The following is a 24,352-nucleotide window of genomic DNA, read 5'->3' on the forward strand; positions in this document are numbered from 1 at the left end:
TGGAATTGGGGGTTAAATCACCAAAAATGATTCCCGGGCGCGGGCACCGCTGCTGCCCACTGCTCCCCTCACCTCCCTGGGGGTGAACAAGGGGATAGGTCAAATGCAGAGAATAATTTCGCCACACCTAGTGTGTGTGTGACAATCATTGGTACTTTAACTTTAAAAATGTTAACTTTAACTTAAATTAAAGTTGCACATGATAATTATATTATCCGCATATGTCACTAGGTCAGCAAGAAATTCAGAGAATTAGTTGATAAAGTATGAATAAGGCCCAGGGGGGCAGTAAATATCAGCCAGGCGGAGCGGTAAAGGTGCAACCGACCTCATAATAAGAATCTCAAATGATTTACATTTATTACTTAGGCTAGGGCTAAGGTTAAGGTTTACATTGGAGATTAGTGTGAGCCCTTCACACCTTTCAGGGAGACGAGCTACATGTGTACTTGTATAGTTAGGAGGAGATGCCTCGTTAAGCGGAAAACATCCATCTGGTTTCAACCATGTCTCGCTGAGACCAATGACGCTAATATTGTTGTCTTTAATGACCTCATTACTAATAACGCTCTGGGAGGCAACAATCTGATACTAAATATCAGAGTATACATATAAGCTTTTGCAGACTCTATCGTCAAGTATCGTCAAAGTTAAGTTTTTACTTCCGCAGAGTAAAGTTTTTGCTGTCTTCGGAAAGGAGGGCTTCGGGGCGGGGCTAGCTCAGCTGCTCGCTAGCTGAAAGTGAAGCGCTGGAACAAAAATAACAAGTACTTTGTAAATATGACAAGACTACACTGCAAAAAGTCAGTGTTCAAAAACAAGAAATTATTAAAGCTGCAAGAAGCGATGGACGGGACCGACTTTGACGGCACATAAAATCCAAACCGAAACAGTAATTAAAACTGTTTGGTCAACTTTTAATCAGAAGGGTTCAATCTCTTTCCTGTGCTAGTTTGAAGCCGACAGGACAAACGCGCTCAGAGGAGATAATGTTTGAAAAAAGGTGACCGGTTTTTACAAAACTTTTGTTTTGAAGGGGGAATTGCAAACTCCCTGTTGATTTCTGCTGGGGCTTGTCAATATATGAAATGTAGGTCTAAGTGAGACCTACATAGAGGTTTTTGTTTCATGTCTCTAAGACATTCCTACTTGAAGTTACAGGCAGTTTTGTCTGGGTTTTCCTCCGAGGAGCAGTTGTGTCTGTGTTTTCTTCCTAGGGGGCGCTAGAGCGCAATTTTGAGTTCTGGGGTTGGGTTGTTTTATTAGATCACAATTTTTGCCAGTCCTGATGTGTGAGTCTAGTTTGGTGAGTTTTGAAGCATGTTAAGGGGTAAAATTACAGCTCAAAGAGCCAAAAGTGACTGTTTTTACTAAAATTTTGTTTTGAAGGGGGAATTGCCAACTTCCTGTTGATTTTTGCTGAAGGATGTCAATGTATGAAATCTAGGTCTAAGTCAGACCTACATAGAGGTTTTTGTTTCATGTCTCAACGACAAGCAGTTTTGTCTGTGTTTCTTCCTAGGGGGCGCTAGAGCGCAATTTTGAGTTTTGGGTATGTTTTTTTTATTAAATGGCAATTTTCTTCAGTCCTGATGTATGTGTCCAGTTTGGTGAGTTTTGAAGCATGTTAAAAGGGTCAAATTACAGGTCAAAGAGGCAAAAGTGACTGTTTTTACTAGAATTTTGTTTTGAAGGGGGAATTGCCAACTTCCTGTAGATTTTTGCTGAAGGATGTCAATGTATGAAATCTAGGTCTAAGTCAGATCTACATATAGGTTTTTGTTTCATGTCTATATGACATTTCTACCGAAAGTTACAAGCAGTTTTGTCTGTGTTTTTTCCTCGGGGGTAGAGCGCAATTTTGAGTTTTGGGTTTTTGGTTTTTTTTAGATGGCAATTTTTGCCAGTCCTGATGTGTGCGTCAAATATGGTGAGTTTTGAAGCATGTTAATAGGGTCAAATTAGAGCTCAAAGAGTCGGCGGAATAATAATAATAAAACGCACAAAATACAATAGGGTCCTTTGTCCCAAAGGGACATTGCGGTCCCTAATTAGCTAACCTCAATGAACCCAAAAATACCTTAAAATAAGTATATTCTCACTAATAACAAGTGCTCTTTTCGTGGTATAAAAAAAATAGACCTTTTTGCTCAATATGTTGAAAAATATTCTTAAATGATTTGCGCTCGGCATCATGATTTTTTTTTTTCATGATTGAAATAAGAAATTATTACTTTAAAAACATAGTTTTATACTTGTGAGTGTTAATGACACAGCTCTGCAACAGTTGATATTCTAGTTTCAAGCATGTTTTACTCAATATAGGTAATAAAATCTCAGCAACAAGCTGTAATATCTTACTGAGATCATTTAGGACCAAAACCCTTAAAACAAGTAAAACACTCTAACATAAAATCTGCTTAGTGAGAAGAATTATCTTATCAGACAGCAAATAAGCAAATATCACCCTTATTTGAGATATTTAATCTTACTTAGATTTCAGTTTTTGCAGTGTTTCGAGCAGTTAATTGTTTTTTTTCTTTTGTTACCGCTCCTTTGTTTCTGTTCCAGACTTAACCACTCCCGGAGCCGAGCATAATTGCTGCAGGTGTGCGTCATTAACTGGCCTAATTAACCACACCTGCACGGGCAGGAAGGCACTGGCTGATTACTCCTCACGAACACAGGACTTCGGGTTCATGCTCTGGATTCTTCTCTCCGATTTCTGTTTTCAGTAAGACCCTCTGCCTCCCTGCCCTGTATAGTCTTCCTCCCGGCTCAGGTAGCTACGCTGTTCTTGTTTATCATGTTACCTTTTGCTTTTGTTCTTTTTATGCACCTTAGTTTTTTGTTATCTACAAACCCCGTTTCCATATGAGTTGGGAAATTGTGTTAGATGTAAATATAAATGGAATACAATGATTTGCAAATCCTTTTCAACCCATATTCAGTTGAATATGCTACAAAGACAACATATTTGATGTTCAAACTCATAAACTTAAATTTTCATGGCTGCAACATGTGCCAAAGTAGTTGGGAAAGGGCATGTTCACCACTGTGTTACATGGCCTTTCCTTTTAACAACACTCAGTAAACGTTTGGGAACTGAGGAGACACATTTTTTAAGCTTCTCATGTGGAATTCTTTCCCATTCTTGCTTGATGTACAGGTAAGAATGGGGGGTCTCCGTTGTGGTATTTTAGGCTTCATAATGTGCAACACATTTTCAATGGGAGACAGGTCTGGACTACAGGCAGGCCAGTCTAGTACCCGCACTCTTTTACTATGAAGCCACGTTGATGTAACACGTGGCTTGGCATTGTCTTGCTGAAATAAGCAGGGGCGTCCATGGTAACGTTGCTTGGATGGCAACATATGTTGCTCCAAAACCTGTATGTACCTTTCAGCATTAATGGCGCCTTTACAGATGTGTAAGTTACCCATGTCTTGGGCACTAATACACCCCCATACCATCACAGATGCTGGCTTTTCAACTTTGCGCCTATAACAATCCGGATGGTTCTTTTCCTCTTTGGTCCGGAGGACACGACGTCCACAGTTTCCAAAAACAACTTGAAATGTTGACTCGTCAGACCACAGAACACTTTTCCACTTTGTATCAGTCTATCTTAGATGAGCTTAGGCCCAACGAAGCCGACGGCGTTTCTGGGTGTTGTTGATAAACCGTTTTCGCCTTGCATGGGAGAGTTTTAACTTGCACTTATAGATGTAGCGACCAACTGTAGTTACTGACAGTGGGTTTCTGAAGTGTTCCTGAGCCCATGTGGTGATATCCTTTACACACTGATGTCGCTTGTTGAAGCAGTAAAGCCTGCGGGATCGAAGGTCACGGGTTTAGCTGCTTACGTGCAATAATTTCTCCAGATTCTCTGAACCCTTTGATGATATTACGGACCGTAGATGGTGAAATCCCTAAATTCCTTGCAATAGCTGGTTGAGAATGTTTTTTCTTAAACTGTTCAACAATTTGCTCACGCATTTGTTGACAAAGTGGTGACCCTCGCCCCATCCTTGTTTGTGAATGACTGAGCAATTCACAGAATCTACTCTTATACCCAATCATGGCACCCACCTGTTCCCAATTTGCCTGTTCACCTGTGGGATGTTCCAAATAAGTGTTTGATGAGCATTCCTCAACTTTATCAGTATTTATTACCACCTTTCCCAACTTCTTCGTCACGTGTTGCTGGCATCAAATTCTAAAGTTAATGATTATTTGCAAAAAAAAAAAAATGTTTATCAGTTTGAACATCAAACATGTTGTCTTTGTAGCATATTCAATTGTATATGGGTTGGAAAGGATTTGCAAATCATTGTATTCCGTTTATATTTACATCTAACACAATTTCCCAACTCATATGGAAACGGGGTTTGTAAATATAATTCACAATTAATTAATGTTTCTGTACGGCCCGGTAGCAAATGCGTCATGGACCGGTACCGGTCTCAGGACCGGTGGCTCGGGACCGCTGATCTAAAACATTGTAAGGTAAAGTACCACTGACCCATCACCCTTGATAACTCCCTGGGAGGTGAGGGGAGCAGTGAGCAGCAGCGGTGGTGGGGCCCGGGAGTCATCTTTAGGGATTTAACCCCCAATTCCAACCCTTGACGTTGAGTGCCAAGCAGGGAGGTAATGGGTCCCATTTGTACAGTCTTTGGTATGACTCGGCCGGGGTTTGAACTCACGACCTACCGATCTCAGGGCGTACACTCTAACCACTAGGTGCAAGCTCACGGCAAAATGCATCAACCTTATGATTTGATACTTTGGCATTGAACATTTTTATCAAAATTACTCAACATTGTGACATGTATAAGTCTTGTAATGAAGAAAATATTGTAATTATTAAGATGAAAGTTAGGTCTTAAAGGTCTTCTGAAATGCAATTGTCTTATTTAAACGGGGATAGCAGGTCCATTCTATGTGTCATACTTGATCATTTCGCGATATTGCCATATTTTTGCTGAAAGGATTTAGTAGAGAACATCGACGATAAAGTTCGCAACTTTTGGTCGCTGATAAAAAAGCCTTGCCTGTACCGGAAGTAGCAGACGAGTAGCGTGACGTCACAGGTTGTGGAGCTCCTCACATCTGCACATTGTTTACAATCATGGCCACCAGCAGCGAGAGCGGTTCGGACCGAGAAAGCGACGATTTCCCCATTAATTTGAGCGAGGATGAAAGATTTATGGATGAGGAAAGTGAGAGTGAAGGACTAGAGGGCAGTGGGAGCGATTCAGATAGGGAAGATGCTGTGAGAGGCGGGTGGGACCTGATATTCAGCTGGGAATGACTAAAACAGTAAATAAACACAAGATATATATATACTCTATTAGCCACAACACAACCAGGCTTATATTTAATATGCCACAAATGAATCCCGCATAACAAACACCTCCCCCCTCCCGTCCATATAACCCGCCAATACAACTCAAACACCTGCACAACACACTCAATCCCACAGCCCAAAGTACCGTTCACCTCCCCAAAGTTCATACAGCACATATATTTCCCCAAAGTCCCCAAAGTTACGTACGTGACATGCACATAGCGGCACGCACGTACGGGCAAGCGATCAAATGTTTGGAAGCGTACTCACGGTACCGCGTCTGCCTATCCAACTCAAAGTCCTCCTGGTAAGAGTCTCCGTTGTCCCAGTTCTCCACAGGCCAATGGTAAAGCTTGACTGTCATCTTTCGGGAATGTAAACAATGAAACATCGGCTGTGTTTGTGTTGTTGCTGCAGTCGGCCGCAATACACCGCTTCCCACCTACAGCTTTCTTCTTTGCTGTCTCCATTGTTCATTGAACAAATTGCAAAAGATTCACCAACACAGATGTCCAGAATACTGTGGAATTTTGCGATGAAAACAGACAACTTAATAGTTGGCCACCATGCTGTCCCAAAATGTCCTCTACAATCTGTGACGTCACACGCTGACGTCATCATACCGAGACGTTTTCAGCAGGATATTTTGCGCAAAATTTAAAATTGCACTTTAGTAAGCTAACCCGGCCGTATTGGCATGTGTTGCAATGTTAAGATTTCATCATTGATGTATAAACTATCAGACTGCGTGGTCGGTAGGAGTGGGTTTCAGTAGGCCTTTAAGTTGAGCGACAACTACAATATGTCGTGGTATTTTATTAGTGTGATGCTGCTATCCAAAACGCCCGTTTATAACACAGTGTTATCATTGTTTTAATGTTTTATTTTACATGTCAGCCCTCCCTGACATTTTGGGGATGACAGTCATTAATTGGTGCACTGCAAAAAGTCAGTGTTCAAAAACAAGAAGAAAACAAAAACAAAATGAGGGGTATTTTATTTGAACTAAGCAAAATTATCTGCCAATAGAACAAGTACATTTGGCTTGTCAAGACTTTCCAAAACAAGTAAAATTAGCTAACCTCAATGGACCCAAAAATACCTTAAAATAAGTATATTCTCACTAATAACAAGTGCACTCTTCTTGGTAGAAAAAAAAAAAGAGACCTCTTTGCTCAATATGTTGAAAAATATTCTTAAATTAAGTAAACGCTAGTGCCATTATCTTGACATAATGATATGCGCTCGGCATTACATTTCTTGAAACCAGCAAACTTATACTAAAACTAATTTATTGTTCTTAATGGAAAGGCAACAAGGCAACCGCTTGTTACTTTCGGGGTCTTCTAGCCGCTCAGGCAAATCATAAGGTCTAAAAATGCATTTTTCCATCGACAACATGACATCATCGCGCCAAGTGCATGCTCTTTTTTATTGTAATTTTGAAGAATTTATCTGAATGTGCATGAACTATTTCTGTTCAAAATTGTAAGAAATATCACAAGTTAAATGTTTAAATATTAACTGTCAGTTTACTGTACTGTGCCAACTGTACTACTATATGAGTACTTATTTTCTATTGTTTCATTGAAAATAAAACAGCAAAGTCATCTGTTTTAATTATGAGATACAATTGTGTCAAAGTCATACTTGCCAACCCTCACGAATTTTCCGGGAGACTCCCGAAATTCAGCGCCTTTCCCGAAAACCTCCCGGGACAAATATTCTCCCGAAAATCTCCCGATTCTCAGCCGGAGCTGGAGGCCACGCCCCCTCCAGCTCCATGCGGACCTGAGTGAGGACAGCCTTTTTTCACGACGGGAGGACAACAGGGTGACAAGAACTAAATCATCCAGACTAGAGATAAATTGTATTATGTTTATCTTACCTAAAAATCTATTTAAAAAAATAAAATAAACTAAATAGATTTTTACTATATTTTGCTAAAAACATCAAAATTAATTGTATTTTTATTTGTATTTTTTCTGACTCCTTATTACATCCAGCCATAGAATTATACATTAAAATAAACATATTTGAAATAATAAATTTTAAATGATCATAAAAATTCATTTAAAATGACCATATTTAATTATTAAAATAATTGCTTGTTTATCAACAACTTTAGCATTTTATTCATTACATTTTGAAGTTCTCAGAAGCCAAGTTATGTTATATTCCTTAATATTTATTTATGCAAGTTTGAAGTATCTATTATCTAAACACAGTTTGCATATTTTCAGGATGTAGAATGGTGAATTCTAACTGTCAATATACTCCTCCCCCCTGAACCACGCCCCGACCCCAACCACGCCCCCCAACCCCACCTCCCGAAATCGGAGGTCTCAAGGTTGGCAAGTATGGTCAAAGTCATGATTTTTTTTTCATGCTTGAAGTAAGAAATTACTTTAAAAAAGTAGTTTTATACTTGTGAGTGTTGATGACACAGCTTTGCATCAGTTGATATTCTAGTTTCAAGCATGTTTTACTCAATATAGGCCATAACATCTCAGCAACAAGCTGTAATATCTCAAGTAAAACACTAACATAAAATCTGCTTTGTGAGAAGAATTATCTTATCAGACAGAAAATAAACATATATCACCCTTATTTGAGATATTTATCTTAGATTTCAGTTTTTCCAGTGTGGCTTGCACTCTTCCAATTGGAGAATAATATCCTACTTCAGTTAGAGGGGCTCCAATATCTCAGGGTGTTGTTCACATAACAGATGATAGAAATATGGATTTTGAGATTGACGGGTGGATTGGTGCAACGTCTGCAATAATGTGCTTGATTTATTGGACTGTCAGGGCGAGGAGAGAGCTGGGCCAGAATGCAAAGCTCTCAATTTACCGGTCAATCTCAATTCTTCCCCTCACTCATGTTTACAAAAGGACAAAAGTCAAGCAGCTAATGTTTGTTTGTTTCGCAAAGTGGCTGAGTAACCCTTTAAAGAGTGGAACCCAGAGTAGAGACGCTGCTTCTCTATATCAGGAGGAACAAGATCAGATTCCTCCTTACGTGAGTTGTTCCGGGCATATTAACTATGAATAATAAAACACTGAATATTGACAATATATGAACGTTGCTCCTCTACTGCAGACAATCTCCTAGATCAGGGGTGGGCGATTATTTTTTACCGGGGGCCGCATGAGCAACCCGAGCACTGCTGGAGGGCCACATCGACAATATTTCAATTAAATTTTGCTCAATATTATTTTTGATGTACCGTAAGATTAATAATAATAATAATAATAATAATAATTAAGAATAATAATGATCATTTAATTTAACCTAACTTAACTTTATACAAAAGCAGATTGCTTTTGATGGTTGTATTTTTAACACTGTGTTACACAACACTTCCTAATGTATAATACAATGCAAAAATATCAATTTCTGCACAGGGTTAATTTCTGTCACTTTATCATTTAAAAGTCCAACATTTTCCCCGTCAGATTTGGACAACCATCTGTTGTCACACCTGCCAGCTTGTCCCATTTCAGTCCTCCATCCATCCATCCATCCATCCATTTCCTACCGCTTATACCCTTCGGGGTTGCGGGGGGTGCTGGAGCCTATCTCAGCTACAATCGGGCGGAAGGCGCGGTACACCCTGGACAAGTCGCCACCTCATCGCAGGGCCCATTTCAGTCCTAACATGTCCAAACACGCATTTACCTCTGTGAACAAGTCATTACCTGTGGTTGTTCCTTTAATTGACTACATGGCTGCCAGCTCCTCCGTGATTTGAAAGTCTGCAGTTATCCCACGCAAGAAGATGAGCAACTGGGCGATGTCACGTACATCGCAGCTCTCATCCATAGCCAGCGAAAAACAGTCAAAGTCGGCCGTTCTGTTCTTCAGCTGAAGCTCCCAAGTTTCCAACGATGGTCTCAACCCGCCTCGTTACAGTGCGTCGGGAGAGTGACACGTTGTCAAGTGAGCCCCTCTTCTCCAGGCATATCAGCCCAACAGAGTCCAATAAGCACTCCTTAATAAACTCTCCGTCAGAAAACGCCTTACTTTTTCTGGCGATTTTGTGAGAAATGACGAAACTTGTCCCGACAGCTGCATCTCTGGGGGTGTGAAATTAGGCAAAAAGGTCCTTGTTGGGTTTGCAGTTTTACCATCAACGCATCAGCCTCCTTTGAACGCTCTTCATCAGACAGATTCCAGTATTTTTCCTCGTGCTTGTCGTGTAGTGGCAATTCAAATTATATTCTTTAAACACAGCATCCTGTGTACCACAAATTAAGCACACAGCTTTACCTTTCATTTCTGTAAAGAAATACTTGGCAGATTGGAAACACGGCATTCGTCATCACTTTTTTTTTTTTTGCGTGAGCTGACATCTCGGGAGTAACCGGGCATCACTTGTCGCTGTGCACCTTCATTCACAGGTTACACACGGACATACGTCCATAAATAGCACTTTTCAAAATAAAAGCGGCACAGTTGTATTGCACGCACGACATAGATTTTTTTTTTTTTAATTTATTTTGTAATTTGTGATTGCTGCTGTTCACATTCACTCACAATCCCGCACGTGCATACGTCCACACGGAAGTATTACAAATAACGCTTTTCAAAACAAAAGCAGCTCTGTTGTATTGCACACTTGACATAGATACTTTTTAAAATGTATTTTGTAATTTATGATTGGCTCATACTTGCCAACCCTCCCAGATTTTCCGGGAGACGCCCCAAATTTGGCGCCTCTCCCGAAAACCTCCCGGAAGAAATTTTCTCCCGAAAATATCCCGGAATTCAGCCGGAGCTGGAGGCCACGCCCCCTCCAGCTCCATGCAGACCTGAGTCCAGTGTGCGCACACAAGGAGACGAAGCAGAAGAAGAGACCGTAGTCGAAGAGCGCAGGGGAGACACTTCTCCAGGGCCGATGTATGCTCGGGGCAACACCCTTCACCTTACCCGGCCGGCAGTGGGTCTCCACAGCGGACGACTTTAGGGTGAATGATGAGTCCAGCGATTAGTTGCAAATCTTGCTTTATTGATTGCTTGCACACAGCCAATCCAACACAAAACCAACTAGTCCCTCCCCGCACTCACGCTACGCTCCCTCTCTTCTCTCGCCCACACACTCACTGACGTCACTCACCTCACATGCTGTCACCTGTTAAAGGGCCACACACACACATACTCTACTCTCATAACACACAGTATAGTTAGTAGAACAACTGTGTTTTCATTACTGTGTATTTGATAGGTGCCATGGCCCCGGAATTGTATTGCATTGTACTTTCAAGTACAACAATGAGTAGATGAGTGTTATGTGTGTGTATATGTGTAAATAAATGAACACTGAAATTCAAGTATTTCTTTTATTTATATATATATATATAATAAAATAAATAAATATATATATAGCTAGAATTCACTGAAAGTCAAGTATTTCATACATATATATATATACGTATATATATATATATATATATATATATATATATATATATATATATATATATGAAATACTCGAGTTGGTGAATTCTAGCTGTAAATATACTCCTCCCCTCTTAACCACGACCCCCACCCCAACCACGCCCCGCCCCACCCCCGACCACCCCCCCCACCCCCCACCTCCCGAAATCGGAGGTCTCAAGGTTGGCAAGTATGGATTGGCCTCACGCAACTGGCCCAGGTCTGTCCAACTGAAATTTCTCCCCCTTGACTCAGTCCTGAAAGTGTATATGGAAGAAAATAGATGCATACATGAATTAAATCAGAATCAGAATCAGAAATACTTTAATTAGAGATGTCCAATAATGGCTTTTTTGCCGATAGCCGATATTCCGATATTGTCCAACTCTTAATTACCGAGTCCGATATCAACCGATACCGATATATACAGTCGTGGAATTAACACCTTATTATGCCTAATTTTCTTGTGATGCATTAAACAATGCAACAAGGTTTTCCAAAATTAGAGAACAACGTCAACTCAAGTTATGGAAAAAAGTCCCAACATGGCACTGCCATATTTATTATTGAAGTCACAAAGTGCATAAATTTTTTTAACATGCCTCAAAACAGCAGCTTGGAATTTGGGACATGCTCTCCCTGAGATAATCCTGATACCTACTACAACTATGGGAAATACTATACTTTGACTTTCACAAAGTGCATTATTTTTTTTTAAACATGCCTCAAAACAACAGCTACAAAAACAATGAAGGCACACAGCTTCAGTCCAGAGTATACTAGAGTCATAAAGTAAACAATAACATAGTCCTCCTTTAGTGCAAGACTGCCTGGCATACTGTATAACAGGGAATTGTAAACTGGGCTCACGTCCATCTTCCGCTTGTATTCATCGTGTATCTCCTTATGATTCTTGAAGAGGTGGGAGATCAAATTGCTCGTATTAAAGGAAGACGTCTTGGTTCCTCCTCGCATAACCAACTTTTTGCAGTCATTGCAAATTGCCAGTGTTTTATCCGTCAGACACACTTTAAAATAATCCCAAATCATAGACATGGTGTCGTTAATCAGTCACCGAGCGAGCTCGCTTGTTAGCCACGGCTACAGCACCGGCATCAACACACTCTTGTTGTTGTTATGCTGCGCTCGCGGCGGTTTGATGAGGTCATCAAGCGTCGCCAGTAAACCTCTCATGCTGCAGTCGTGCTGCAATTCCTGTGTTGTGTGTGGGAGAGGGGAGGGGCTGCTGACTGGGAGACGCAACTGCTCTGTACTGAACCCTACGTCCGTGTTTTACCAGATATGTACCGCTCCGTACAGCGACGTTTTAAAAAGTAAATAATTTTACTTTTTGAAACCGATACCGATAATTTCCGATATTACATTTTAAGCATTTATCGGCCAATAATATTGGCAGGCCGATATTGTCGAACATCTCTAACTTTAATATTCCCAGAGGGGAAATTAAGATTTTCAGCACAATCCCATTCAAGAGCAGACAAACATTACAGGGAGACAGAACAGGATCGCTGACGAATCTGCCAACTTCCGGCAACCCTTAAAAAAAAGGTGAGAAACAGGTAAACGCTGTTGGGGTGAGGGAAAAAAAAAATTCAGTCTAATCCTGTCCCCCTGGAGAGGGGGTCCAGACTGAGGGCAAGTGGGAGAAAAAACTCATAGGCATAGCACACATAAACATGTGTTTAAGAGGGAAATATCAAAGAACACAAAGGACATTGAAGACATTAAAAGAGCAGAGCTGATGCATCCAGCCACTTCAACACACAGCCACAAAAGTAAAACAATAACAAAACATATACACTGTGGTGGCCTCTGCGGTGTTCCAAACCATCGTCTGCTGGGGTGCGGGGGAGCATGGCCATAGACAGGAGCAGACCCAACAAAGCAACCAAGAGAGCCGACTCCACCCTCGTCCGCCCACCAACTCTCGGCCAGTGTCCAGTCCGCATGGATGAGCGAGGGTACGTCCAAGGAGACCGAAGTGTCCGATACCTGCTCTTTCAGCCAAGACACTGTAAAGCCCATCCGTCCCTGCACTCAGCGCTAGCTCCGCAGCCCTGTCTCTTCATCCGCATCTCCTCCAGTCTCTCCAAACGGACTCTGTTGTGACAGAAACCCATCTGCCCGAGGGGCAGATCCAGAAGTTCACAAAAAAGCCCCGCAGAAGTCACGAAAAGTGCCACCCGTTGTGGCACAGTCCCAAAGGGTCCCAAACCAAAAGGCAAAAAACCCTACTGAAAACAAGAGTAAAAGTACTTACACCTGTTTTTTTTTATTACAGGGAGACGGGGCACGGACTAGCATTACGCTGGACTTTGGCGACGGTCACGCTGTGACTTATTCCAATCTAAGCTCAATTGAGGATGGGATCAAATACATCTACAAGACAGCCGGTATCTTCCGGGTGACTGCTGTGGGGGAGAATAGCCTTGGCTCAGAGACTGCCATACTCCACCTACACATATTATGTAAGATGTATACCATTTTCTAATTTGGGTTTACAACTATGTTCATACTAGAGATGTCCCGGCAGAAAATAAACCAAGAATCCTCCAGCTATCGTTGTCACTGGAACACTAGGGGAAAAGGAAATACGATCGATACCTAGTGTAGTATCCATGTAGTGTCCATATTAGTGTTGTCCCAATACCAATATGTTGGTACCAGTACCAAAATAATTTTGATACTTTTCGAAATAATGGGACCACAAAACATTGCATTATTGGCTTTATTTTACCAAATACCATAACATTAAATATGTTTTTTATTGCAAGTTTGTCCTTAAGGGGGAACATTATCACAATTTCAGAAGTGTTAAAACCATTAAAAATCAGTTCCCAGTGGCTTATTTTATTTTTCCAACTTTATTTCTAAATTTTACCCATCACTCAATATCCCTAAAAAAAGCTTCAAAGTGCCTGATTTTAACCATCGTTATATACACCCGTCCATTTTCCTGTGACGTCACACAGTGATGCCAATACAAACAAACATGGCGGCTAGAACAGCAAGATATAGCAACATTAGCTCGGATTCAGACTCGGATTTCAGCGGCTTAACACTGTCTGATAAGATAATTACTAACAACTATGAACTAGGTTTACAGCATATGAAATGCATTTGGCAACAACATGCACTTTGAGAGTGCAGACAGCCCATTTCAGGCGCGCTAAGAACATATATTTTTCCACGATTTCAGCACTCAGGTTAACCATACCTAAATAGACACAAAATACTGCATTACACAAGACTACCTGAATGTACTCGAATGATTGAAAAAAATAAATGTTTTTAAGCTAAATTATTGGTAAACACAGTTTATGTATAATAATTTACGTAAAACCGTGAGTAATACATAAAGTTTTCATCAATAAATATATTCTGTAGACATATCCTCATCCGCTCTCTTTTCCTGAAAGCTGATCTGTCCAGTTTTGGATTTGATGTCAGCAGGCCAGGGAAGCTAGGGTCGATATTCTTCTCTTGATCATCTTCGGTGGCATAAGGGACGGTGTGAGCCAAGACATCCAGGGGGTTTAGCTCGCTCGTCTGCGGGAACAAACTGCCGCCATTGCTTGCCGTGCTACCGAGGTCCTTTGTCCCTGAATAGCTCACACACTCCGGCAGATTCAATGGGGGTCTGGCGGCAGATTTCTTTGACTTTATCGTTGGAAATGTATCTGCTTTGAGTGTCGCAGGATATCCACACATTCTTGCCATCTCTGTCGTAGCATAGCTTTCGTCGGTAAAGTGTGCGGAACAAACGGCTGACCATTTTGTCGGCTATCCCCACACCCTCGTATTTTGAACAAATTGCGTCCAATTTCTTGCCACTTTCGCATCTTTGGGCCACTGGTGCAACTTGAATCCGTCCCTGTTCGTGTTGTTACACCCTCCGACAACACACCGATGAAAGTGAGAAAATGGCGGATTGCTTCCCGATGTGACGGCACGAGCGAATAATAGAAAGGCGTTTAATTCGCCAAAATTCACCCATTTAGAGTTCGGAAATCGGTTAAAAAAATATATGGTCTTTTTCTGCAACATCAAGGTATATATTGACGCTTACATAGGTCTGGTGATAATGTTCCCCTTTAAATAAAATGAACATACAAGACAACTTGTCTTTTAGTAGTAAATAAGCAAACAAAGGCTCCTAATTTAGCTGCTGACATATGCAGTAACATATTGTGTCATTTCTCATTCTATTATTTTGTCAAAATTATTAAGGACAAGTGGTAGAAAATTAATTATTAATGTACTTGTTCATTTACTGTTGATATCTGCTTACTTTCTCTTTTAACATGTTCTATCTACACTTCTGTTAAAATGTAAGAATCACTAATTATTCTGTTGTTTGATACTGTACATTAGTTTTGGATGATACCACAAATGTAGGTATCAATCCGATACCAAGTAGTTACATTGATCATACATTGGTCATATTCAAAGTCGGGGGGGATGGGTGGTTGGCGGATTCATTAGTATCGCGGTACTATACTAATACCGATATACCGTACAACCCTAATCCATATATAAACAAAACTAAAGTGATTAGATCGATATTTTTCTTATTCTTATTATTACAAAATCTTCCTTCTGTGGTTGTTATTGTTTACAAACTGAGGGAGTCAGTCTCTGGATATATGAAGGCTTTAAGGGCAAAACCCAAAGGATTTGAAATGTGAGCCAGTTTTTGATTTTGTTTAGTTTTTGTGCACGGACCACTTTATTTGATTAGAAAAGTGTATGTAGTATTCAATATCAGAAATGTAATACCAAGTATTGGAAGCTCATCTTGTATTTGACTTTGTTTATAGGGTTAGGCGCAATAAGTGTTCAACTTCAGCCTAAACCCTTTCGGTCTGCAACATTTTTAATTTATGAATGTACAACTGTTTGTTTATGTAAAACTGTTTGTTTATTTTGTTGACCATTGACTGAAGAAATTATAATAAACTAACTAATTAACTAAACTAAAGTATCGAACCTCGGATTCAGGAGGAACAGTGTGGTTTTCGTCCTGGTCGTGGAACTGTGGACCAGCTCTATACTCTCGGCAGGGTCCTTGAGGGTGCATGGGAGTTTGCCCAACCAGTCTACATGTGTTTTGTGGACTTGGAGAAGGCATTCGACCGTGTCCCTCGGGAAGTCCTGTGGGGAGTGCTCAGAGAGTATGGGGTATCGGACTGTCTGATTTTGGCGGTCCGCTCCCTGTATGATCAGTGTCAGAGCTTGGTCCGCATTGCAGGCAGTAAGTCAGACACGTTTCCAGTGAGGGTTGGACTCCGCCAAGGCTGCCCTTTGTCACCGATTCTGTTCATAACTTTTATGGACAGAATTCTAGGCGCAGTCAAGGCGTTGAGAGGATCCGGTTTGGTGGCTGCAGGATTAGGTCTCTGCTTTTTGCAGATGATGTGGTCCTGATGGCTTCATCTGGCCAGGATCTTCAGCTCTCGCTGGATCGGTTCGCAGCCGAGTGTGAAGCGACTGGGATGAGAATCAGCACCTCCAAGTCCGAGTCCATGGTTCTCGCCCGGAAAAGGGTGGAATGCCATCTTCGGGTTGGGGAGGAGACCCTGCCCCAAGTGGAGGAGTTCAAGTACCTCGGAATCTTGTTCACGAGTGAGGGAAAAGTGGATCGTGAGATCGACAGGCGGATCGGTGCAGCATCTTCAGTAATGCGGACGCTGTATCGATCCGTTGTGGTGAAGAAGGAGCTGAGCCGGAAGGCAAAGCTCTCAATTTACCGGTCGATCTACGTTCCCATCCTCACCTATGGTCATGAGCTTTGGGTTATGACCGAAAGGACAAGATCACAGGTACAAGCGGCCGAGTGGCAGGGCTCTCCCTTAGAGATAGGGTGAGAAGCTCTGTCATCCGGGGGGAGCTCAAAGTAAAGCCGCTGCTCCTCCACATCGAGAGGAGCCAGATAAGGTGGTTCGGGCATCTGGTCAGGATGCCACCCGATCGTCTCCCTCAGGAGGTGTTTAGGGCACGTCCGACCGGTAGGAGGCCACGGGGAAGACCCGGGACACGTTGGGAAGACTATGTCTCCCGACTGGCCTGGGAACGCCTCGGGATCCCCCGGGAGGAGCTGGACGAAGTGGCTGGGGAGAGGGAAGTCTGGCCTTCCCTGCTTAGGCTGCTGCCCCCGCGACCCGACCTCGGATAAGCGGAAGAAGATGGATGGATGGATGGATAAAGTATCAGATCAGGACTGAATATCAGATCAGATCTGAGGCCAAAAATGTCGATCAGGAAATCGTTTGTTCATACATTTTAGTTTTTTTATCCCTTTTGCTGAAAACCGTTGCATTGTGTACAGACATTGTCTGTCCTTTTATCTCTCCATATTACTGTCTTGATCAAAACCATTACGTACAGAGCATTTCCCATATCATCAATTTTCACTCGAGTACCACTCGGGTTTACAAGATGACTGATGCAGTGCTTAAAGTAAGCCTGGTTGCCGTCCATGATCCATCAGTTCTATGTGGCTTATGGGGACCACCACAGACCAGGCATGACACTGATAATAAATAGCACACAAGCATTCCGAATACTGAACACCGCATATCTTAAGAGCATTTATATGATACAGTTTGTCCCTAGATTGTGTTGGATTTACCTTATGACTCATCTGTGTGCCTGAGTAGGTCAGCTGGAGTACATCCATCTCTCGGCTCCCTTTGTGGCTGTACGGAATAAAGAAGTGAACCTGACAGCAGTTCTGTGGCCCGGCCAAGTGGGAACAGTAACCTATATCTGGTGGATTGAAAATAACACTGAGGTATTGTATATTTAATGCTGCACATTGGCATTTACTGTAAGTACATATTGAATTATAGAAGTGCTTCTCCAATGACTACAACTTGTTTACTGGTGATGATGATGATGTTACGACTGATGGTTACACCGGAAGTAGGACTACCAAGTGCAAACAGAGAAGGCATTGGGATTTGACAATATATTTATTATTTAACAAAAGGCCACAGGGAATCTGACAAAGAAAAGTAAAGTACAAATAAGAAACCAAACTTATTGGGAGAAGTCCAACTCAGAGGCAAAAATACACTAATCGATGCAGACGAGGTAGAGGAGACATGCGCTGCGCAGTAGAAGGCAAAGAGAATAATCTATAGAGTGTGTAGAATGGATTTTGCCCATCATCATGCACAATCCTTGTGAGACAAAATCACATGTCTTTTCATTTTCTGTGCGTTTTAAATAGTGAAAAACCGCCAGTCGAGATGACCAACAATGCGGGTCATTGGGATTCTACTTTTCTGCTTATAAAGCACTCTAAAAAAAAAAACATCCAAAAACCGCGAACAACGCTCCATTTGAATGATGTGCCCTGCATATTAACCAGTTCAGTCCAGTTTATTTATTTATATAGCACATTTAAAAACAACCCCAGTTGCCCAAAGTGTTGTGCAGACATAAGAAATGGTAATGGTAAGTGGGTTGTACTTGCATAGCGCTTTTCTACCTTTTTTAAGGAACTCAAAGCGCTTTGACACTATTTCCACATTCACACATTCACACACTGATGATCTAAGAAAATCAATCAATCAATCAATCAATGTTTATTTATGTAGCTCTAAATCACAAGTGTCTCAAACGACATCCTCGGTACAGAGCCCACATAAGGGCAAGGAAAAACTCACCCCAGTGGGACGTCGATGTGAATGACTATGAGAAACCTTGGAGAGGACTGCATATGTGGGTAACCCCCCCCCCCCCCCCCCCTCTAGGGGAGACCGAATGCAATGGATGTCGACTGGGTCTGACATAATATTGTGAGAGTCCAGTCCATAGTGGATCCAACATAATAGTGAGAGTCCAGTCCATAGTGGGGCCAGCAGGAAACCATCCCGAGCGGAGACGGGTCAGCAGCGCAGAGATGTCCCCAACCGATGCACAGGTGAGCGGTCCACCCCGGTCCCGACTCTGGACAGCCAGCACTTCATCCATGGCCACCGGACCTGTGTGTCTCCCCCTCCACAAGGGATAGGGGGGAGCAGAGGAGAAAGGAAAAGAAACGGCAGATCAACTGGTCTATAAAAGGGGATCTATTTAAAGGCTAGAGTATACAAATGAGTTTTAAGATGGGACTTAAATGCTTCTACTGAGGTAGCATCTCTAACTGTTACCGGGAGGGCATTCCATAGTACTGGAGACCGAATAAAAAACACTCTATAGCCCGCTGACTTTTATTGGGCTCTGGGAATCACTAATAAGCCGGAGTTCTTTGAACGCAGATTTCTTGCCGGGACATATGGTACAATACAATCGGCAAGATAGGATGGAGCTAGACCAGGGGCACATAGTGTCACATTTGCATGGTAACACTGAAGGATGAATAAAATATACCTTCAAATACAAAATTCAATAAATAAATAAAAAGGATAAAACAAGAAATAAAAAGAACCAAAATATACTGTCTAACTGGATTTGAATGCCAGGCAATAAAACTATGTTTTTAGCCTAGATTTAAATTGGCTCAGAGACTGGTAGGACCTAATAGATAATGGAAGGTTGTTCCATAGTCTGGGCCCTGCCACTGAAAAGGTTCTATCTCCTCTCGTTTCAATCAATCAATCAATGTTTACTTATAGAGCCCCAAACCACAAGTGTCTCAAAGGGCTGCACAAGCCACAACGACATCCTTGGCTCAGATCCCACATTAGGGCAAGAAAAAAACTCAACCCAATGGGATGACAGACTAGTTTTTGGGACAGCAATGAGGAGCTGGTCCGAAGACCTCAGAGTCCTGCTGGGACAATAAGGCTAGAGCAGCTCGATAAAATAGCGACATTGTTATTGTTGGAGCTTACACTGTTTTTTTTGGCCTTATTCAGATTCCTCCTCTGACCACTAGCAAGTATCAAGCTACTGACGAGCCTGAACTGCTAATAAAGTTGGTTGCAACCTACCATTAAATAAAGAAACAATAATTCTAGGTTACAAAGCATGACTCTCACCTGTACAGTAAAAGGTTGTGGCACCAGGCAGAGAAGTTGGTGAACTTTAAAAATGTACATGCTATAAACTTGATACTTTATGGCTCTTGTCTTTAAACAAATTAAGCACGGCATCAGATGATGTGGTCCGAATGGCTTCATCTGGCCAGGATCTTCAGCTCTCACTGGATCGGTTCGCAGCCGAGTGTAAAGCGACTGCGATGAGAATCAGCACCTCCAAGTCAGAGTCCATGGTTCTCGCCCGGAAAAGGGTGAAGTGCTATCACCGGGTTGGGGAAGAGATCTTGCCCCAAGTGGAGAAGTTCAAGTACCTCTAAGTCTTGATCACGAGTGAGGGAAGAGTGGATCGTGAGATCGACAGGCGGATCGGTGCGGCGTCTTCAGTAATGCGGACGCTGTATCGATAAGTTGTGGTGAAGAAGGAGCTGAGCCAGAAGGCAAAGCTCTTAATTTCCCATTTGATCCCATCCTCACCTATCGTCATGAGCTTTGGGTTATGACCGAGAGGACAAGATCACGGGTACAAGCGGCCGAAATTAGTTTCCTCCACTGGATGGCTGGGCTCTCCCTTAGAGATAGGGTGAGAAGCTCTGTCATCTGGGAGGAGCTCAAAGTAAAGCCGCTGCTCCTCCACATCGAGAGGAGCCAGACGAGGATGCCACCCGAACACCTCCGACCGGCAGGAGGCCACAGGGATGACCCAGGACACGTTGGGAAGACTATGTCTCCTAGATGGCCTGGAAACGCCTCGGGATCCCTAGGGAGGAGATGGACGAAGTGGCTGGGGAGAGGGAAGTCTGGGCTTCTCTGCTTAGACTGCTGCCCCTGTGACCCGACCTCGGATAAGCGGAGGAACATGGAAGGATGGATGGAACACGGCCCTAGACTATCGCAACATCACTAGGAAACATTTTAATATGAGGAATGAGGATTATTCTGAATTTAGCAGTTCAATGAGAGCCCTGTGCTAAAAAATACAAGTGAGAGCTGACATTTCAAGTCTCTGTTTCATGTTCTTGCTTGAAACGTCTAGCAATAGTGCTACATGATAACGCTCCGAGGCTCTCACCAAGTCAGCCACAGAAAGTGCTCTTTTCTTTGATGTTGTGGTTGGAAATAGTGTTATTTGCTTTGAAAAATCAATGCACACAGGAAATTAATATTGTTTATTGAGTCTGTCATAGTCAGTTCCATATCATATACATACATATCTCCAGAGAGCAGTCTTGTGCTCAATGGCAATATTATTTCACAAAAGACAATTTAGTTAAGAAAATAAAATGTTACATATCTCAAAAGGGTAATGGGAAGAAATATACACTTTTTTTACATACTGTAGTTACTTATACTAAGATCCAGTTTCCTCTGAACCACATTTTATCACATTCCTCTGGATCCGCATAACTCGATTTGCCCAGAACAACGTGCTTACAATTCTCAATATATCATCATAAGTAAGTCACATAAGTCATTCATACTCATACTCAAAACAAGCCTAGACCTCACTATACCGAACCAAAATATTAGATTTGTACAATTTCTTAAAATGCTCAATGTTAGAAAAGTGTTTGAGTTTGTCACATCAGGCTGTTCCATATTCTCACCCCACAGACTGAGACACAAAAACGTTTCCTTGTGCTAAAGTGCTAAAGCGTGTGTTTATATTTTGCCGTTCCTCTGAGGTTGTAGCCCACATCTCTTTCTGTGGATAAACTTTGAATATTTGCAGGCAATTGTTAACTTATTGCTTTAACCTGTGTGTGGTGTTCGGGTCTGTGGGACACATTTTCATTTTTTATTAAAAGAAAAATTATACAATTAATAAATTTTTCAAACTGAGACTCACTGACTTTGGCTCATATATCAGAATACATATCTAATGACCACACACCAAGGGGTCGGCAACCCGTGGCTCCGGAGCCGCATGCGGCTCTTTGACCACTCTGATGCGGCTCAGCTGCATTCTTGCCAACCCTCCCGATTTTTCCGGGAGACTTCCGGATTTCACTGCCTCTCCCAGGGCAAACATTCTCCGATTTTCACCCGGACAACAAAATTGAGGGCGTGCCGTGATGGCACTGCATTTTGCGTCCTCTACAACCTGTCGTCGCGTCCGCTTTTTCACCAAAGAAACAGCGTGCCGGCCCAGTCACATTTTGTATGCGGCGTCTGCTCACACACTAAGTGACAGCAAGGCATACTTGTTCAACAGCCATACAGATCACACGGTGGCCGTATAAATAACTATAACACTCTTACTAATATGCGCCACACTGTGAACCCACAACAAACAAGAATGACAAACACATTTCGGGAGAACATCCACACCGTAACACAACATAAACACAACAGAACAAATACCCAGAATCCCATGCATCCCTAACTCTTCCGGGCTACATTACACACCCTGCTACCACCAAACCCCGCCCACCTCAATCTACGCACGGGGGGTGGGGGTGTTGTTGATGTGTGGGGGGGCAGGGTTGGGGTGGCGGACTTTGGTGGTAGCGGGGGTGTATAAAGTAGCCCGGAAGAGTTAGGGGTGCATGGGATTCTGGGTATTTGTTCTGTTGCGTTACGGTGCGGATGTTCTCCCGAAATGTGTTGCATTCACTTATGTGTGTCTGCAGAAGCCTCATATAACATGTAACTGGGCTGGCAAGCTGTTTGTTTAAGCTGTAGAGGGCGCTAAAGGTAGTGACATCACGGCACGCCCTTATTATTGTTGTTTGGGTGAAAATCAGCATACATTCAAGAGAATGGTTTCCCTGAAATTCGGGAGTCTACCGGAAAAATCGGGAGGGTTGGCAAGTGTGACTCTGTCAAGTGCCCTTCATATAAAACTCGCGGGCCGCACTAACATTACATTTCCATATTAAGGTACGGGCCGCGTGTCTGAAACCCCTGGTTTATACATAGCACAAAGCAAAAAAAAACTTTGTATGTAGTGTTATTTCATTTTAAATTTCAAAAGAGTTTTGTGGCTCCCATTGTTTTCTTTAATTTGTGGAAACGGGTCAAAATGGCTCTTTGAGTGGTAAAGGTTGCCGACCCCTGCCACACACCATACACCCACCCTACACATTTCTATTACATATAAGATGTCCGGGTCCACTGGACCCGGGGCTAATAGAAGTGTGGAAATTGATGTTCTGTGTAACACACACACACACACACACACACACACACACACACACACACACACACACAACAGGCCTAGACAGGAGGAGGACAGAGTGCAGGTACACAGAACATCAATGGGTGAAATGTGCGAGAAAATGAGAGCAGACAGTGTTGACAAACAATGTTGCAACCTTGTGTGGGAACAACATGTGCAGAAACACAAAAGAAGAATCCCTGTGGGATGCAGAAACTCGCAGAGAAATTTTCCATGCAACGTTCATATTGTTGTTACTCAGCCAGCGTTTGTGGGTCTGATGGACCCGTTGCATTTTGTGGCTTTTAATGCCTCGCAATCAAACACTTTTATGTTAAAATACTGAACAGATGTTTATTGGGATAAGGTAAACATCTGTTCAGTATTTTCACATAAAAGTGTTTGATTGTGAGGCATTAAAGGGGAACATTATCACAATTTCAGAAGGGTTCATAACCAACGCATCATTGCTATTGGATATTGCACCGAATATCAAAACTATTAATGAAGATTACTATTGAAGAAGAGAAACATCCAATTCTTAAAGGGGAACATTATCACAATTTCAGAAGGGTTAAAACCATTAAAAATCAGTTCCCAGTGGCTTATTTTATTTTTCGAAGTTTTTTTCAAAATTTTACCCATCACGCAATATCCCTAAAAAAAGCTTCAAAGTGCCTGATTTTAACCATCGTTATATACACCCGTCCATTTTCCTGTGAGGTCACATAGTGATGCCAATACAAACAAATACAGCAAGGTATAGCGACATTAGCTCGGATTCAGACTCGGATTTCAGCGGCTTAAGCGATTCAACAGATTACGCATGTATTGAAACGGATGGTTGTAGTGTGGAGGCAGGTAGCGAAAACGAAATTGAAGAAGAAACTGAAGCTATTGAGCCATATCGGTTTGAACCGTATGCAAGCGAAACCGACGAAAACAACACGACAGCTAGCGAAATGAGCTAAATTAGCTAAATTATTGGTAAAAACAGTTTATGTATAATCATTTACGTAAAACCGCGAGTAATGAATAAAGTTTTCATCAATTAATATATTCTGTACATATACCCTCATCCGCTCTCTTTTCCTGAAAGCTGATCCGTCCAGTTTTGGAGTTGATGTCAGCAGGCCAGGGAAGCTCGGGTCGATATTCTTCTCTTGATCATCTTCGGTGGCATAAGGGACAGTGTGAGCCAAGACATCCAGGGGGTTTAGCTCGCTCGTCTGCGGGAACAAACTGCCGCCATTGCTTGCCGTGCTACCGAGGTCCTTTGTCCCTGAATTGCTCACACACTCCGGCAGATTCAATGGGGGTCTGGCGGCAGATTTCTTTGACTTTATCGTTGGAAATGCATCTGCTTTGAGTGTCGCAGGATATCCACA

The 24,352-nt window shown here is 42.2% G+C and overlaps 1 protein-coding gene across 6 annotated transcripts in view; it reads left to right on the plus strand.

Moving 5' to 3' along the window:
• The window catches only part of sorcs1 (sortilin-related VPS10 domain containing receptor 1), a 664,251-nt gene that overhangs the window by 581,898 nt on the left and 58,001 nt on the right, over nucleotides 1–24,352 (plus strand). For all 6 annotated transcript variants that reach the window (XR_009816964.2, XR_009816965.2, XM_061977167.2 and 3 more), the window contains 2 exons: nucleotides 13,099–13,285; nucleotides 17,477–17,610. Coding sequence is in view for 4 of the 6 variants with exons in the window: in XM_061977167.2 (XP_061833151.2) it covers nucleotides 13,099–13,285; nucleotides 17,477–17,610 (321 nt within the window). In the remaining 2 variants the exon portion in view is untranslated. The remainder of the gene's footprint in view (nucleotides 1–13,098; nucleotides 13,286–17,476; nucleotides 17,611–24,352) is intronic.

This window comes from Nerophis lumbriciformis, linkage group LG16 (assembly GCF_033978685.3).
Source record: "Nerophis lumbriciformis linkage group LG16, RoL_Nlum_v2.1, whole genome shotgun sequence".
NCBI classification, from domain to species: domain Eukaryota; kingdom Metazoa; phylum Chordata; class Actinopteri; order Syngnathiformes; family Syngnathidae; genus Nerophis; species Nerophis lumbriciformis.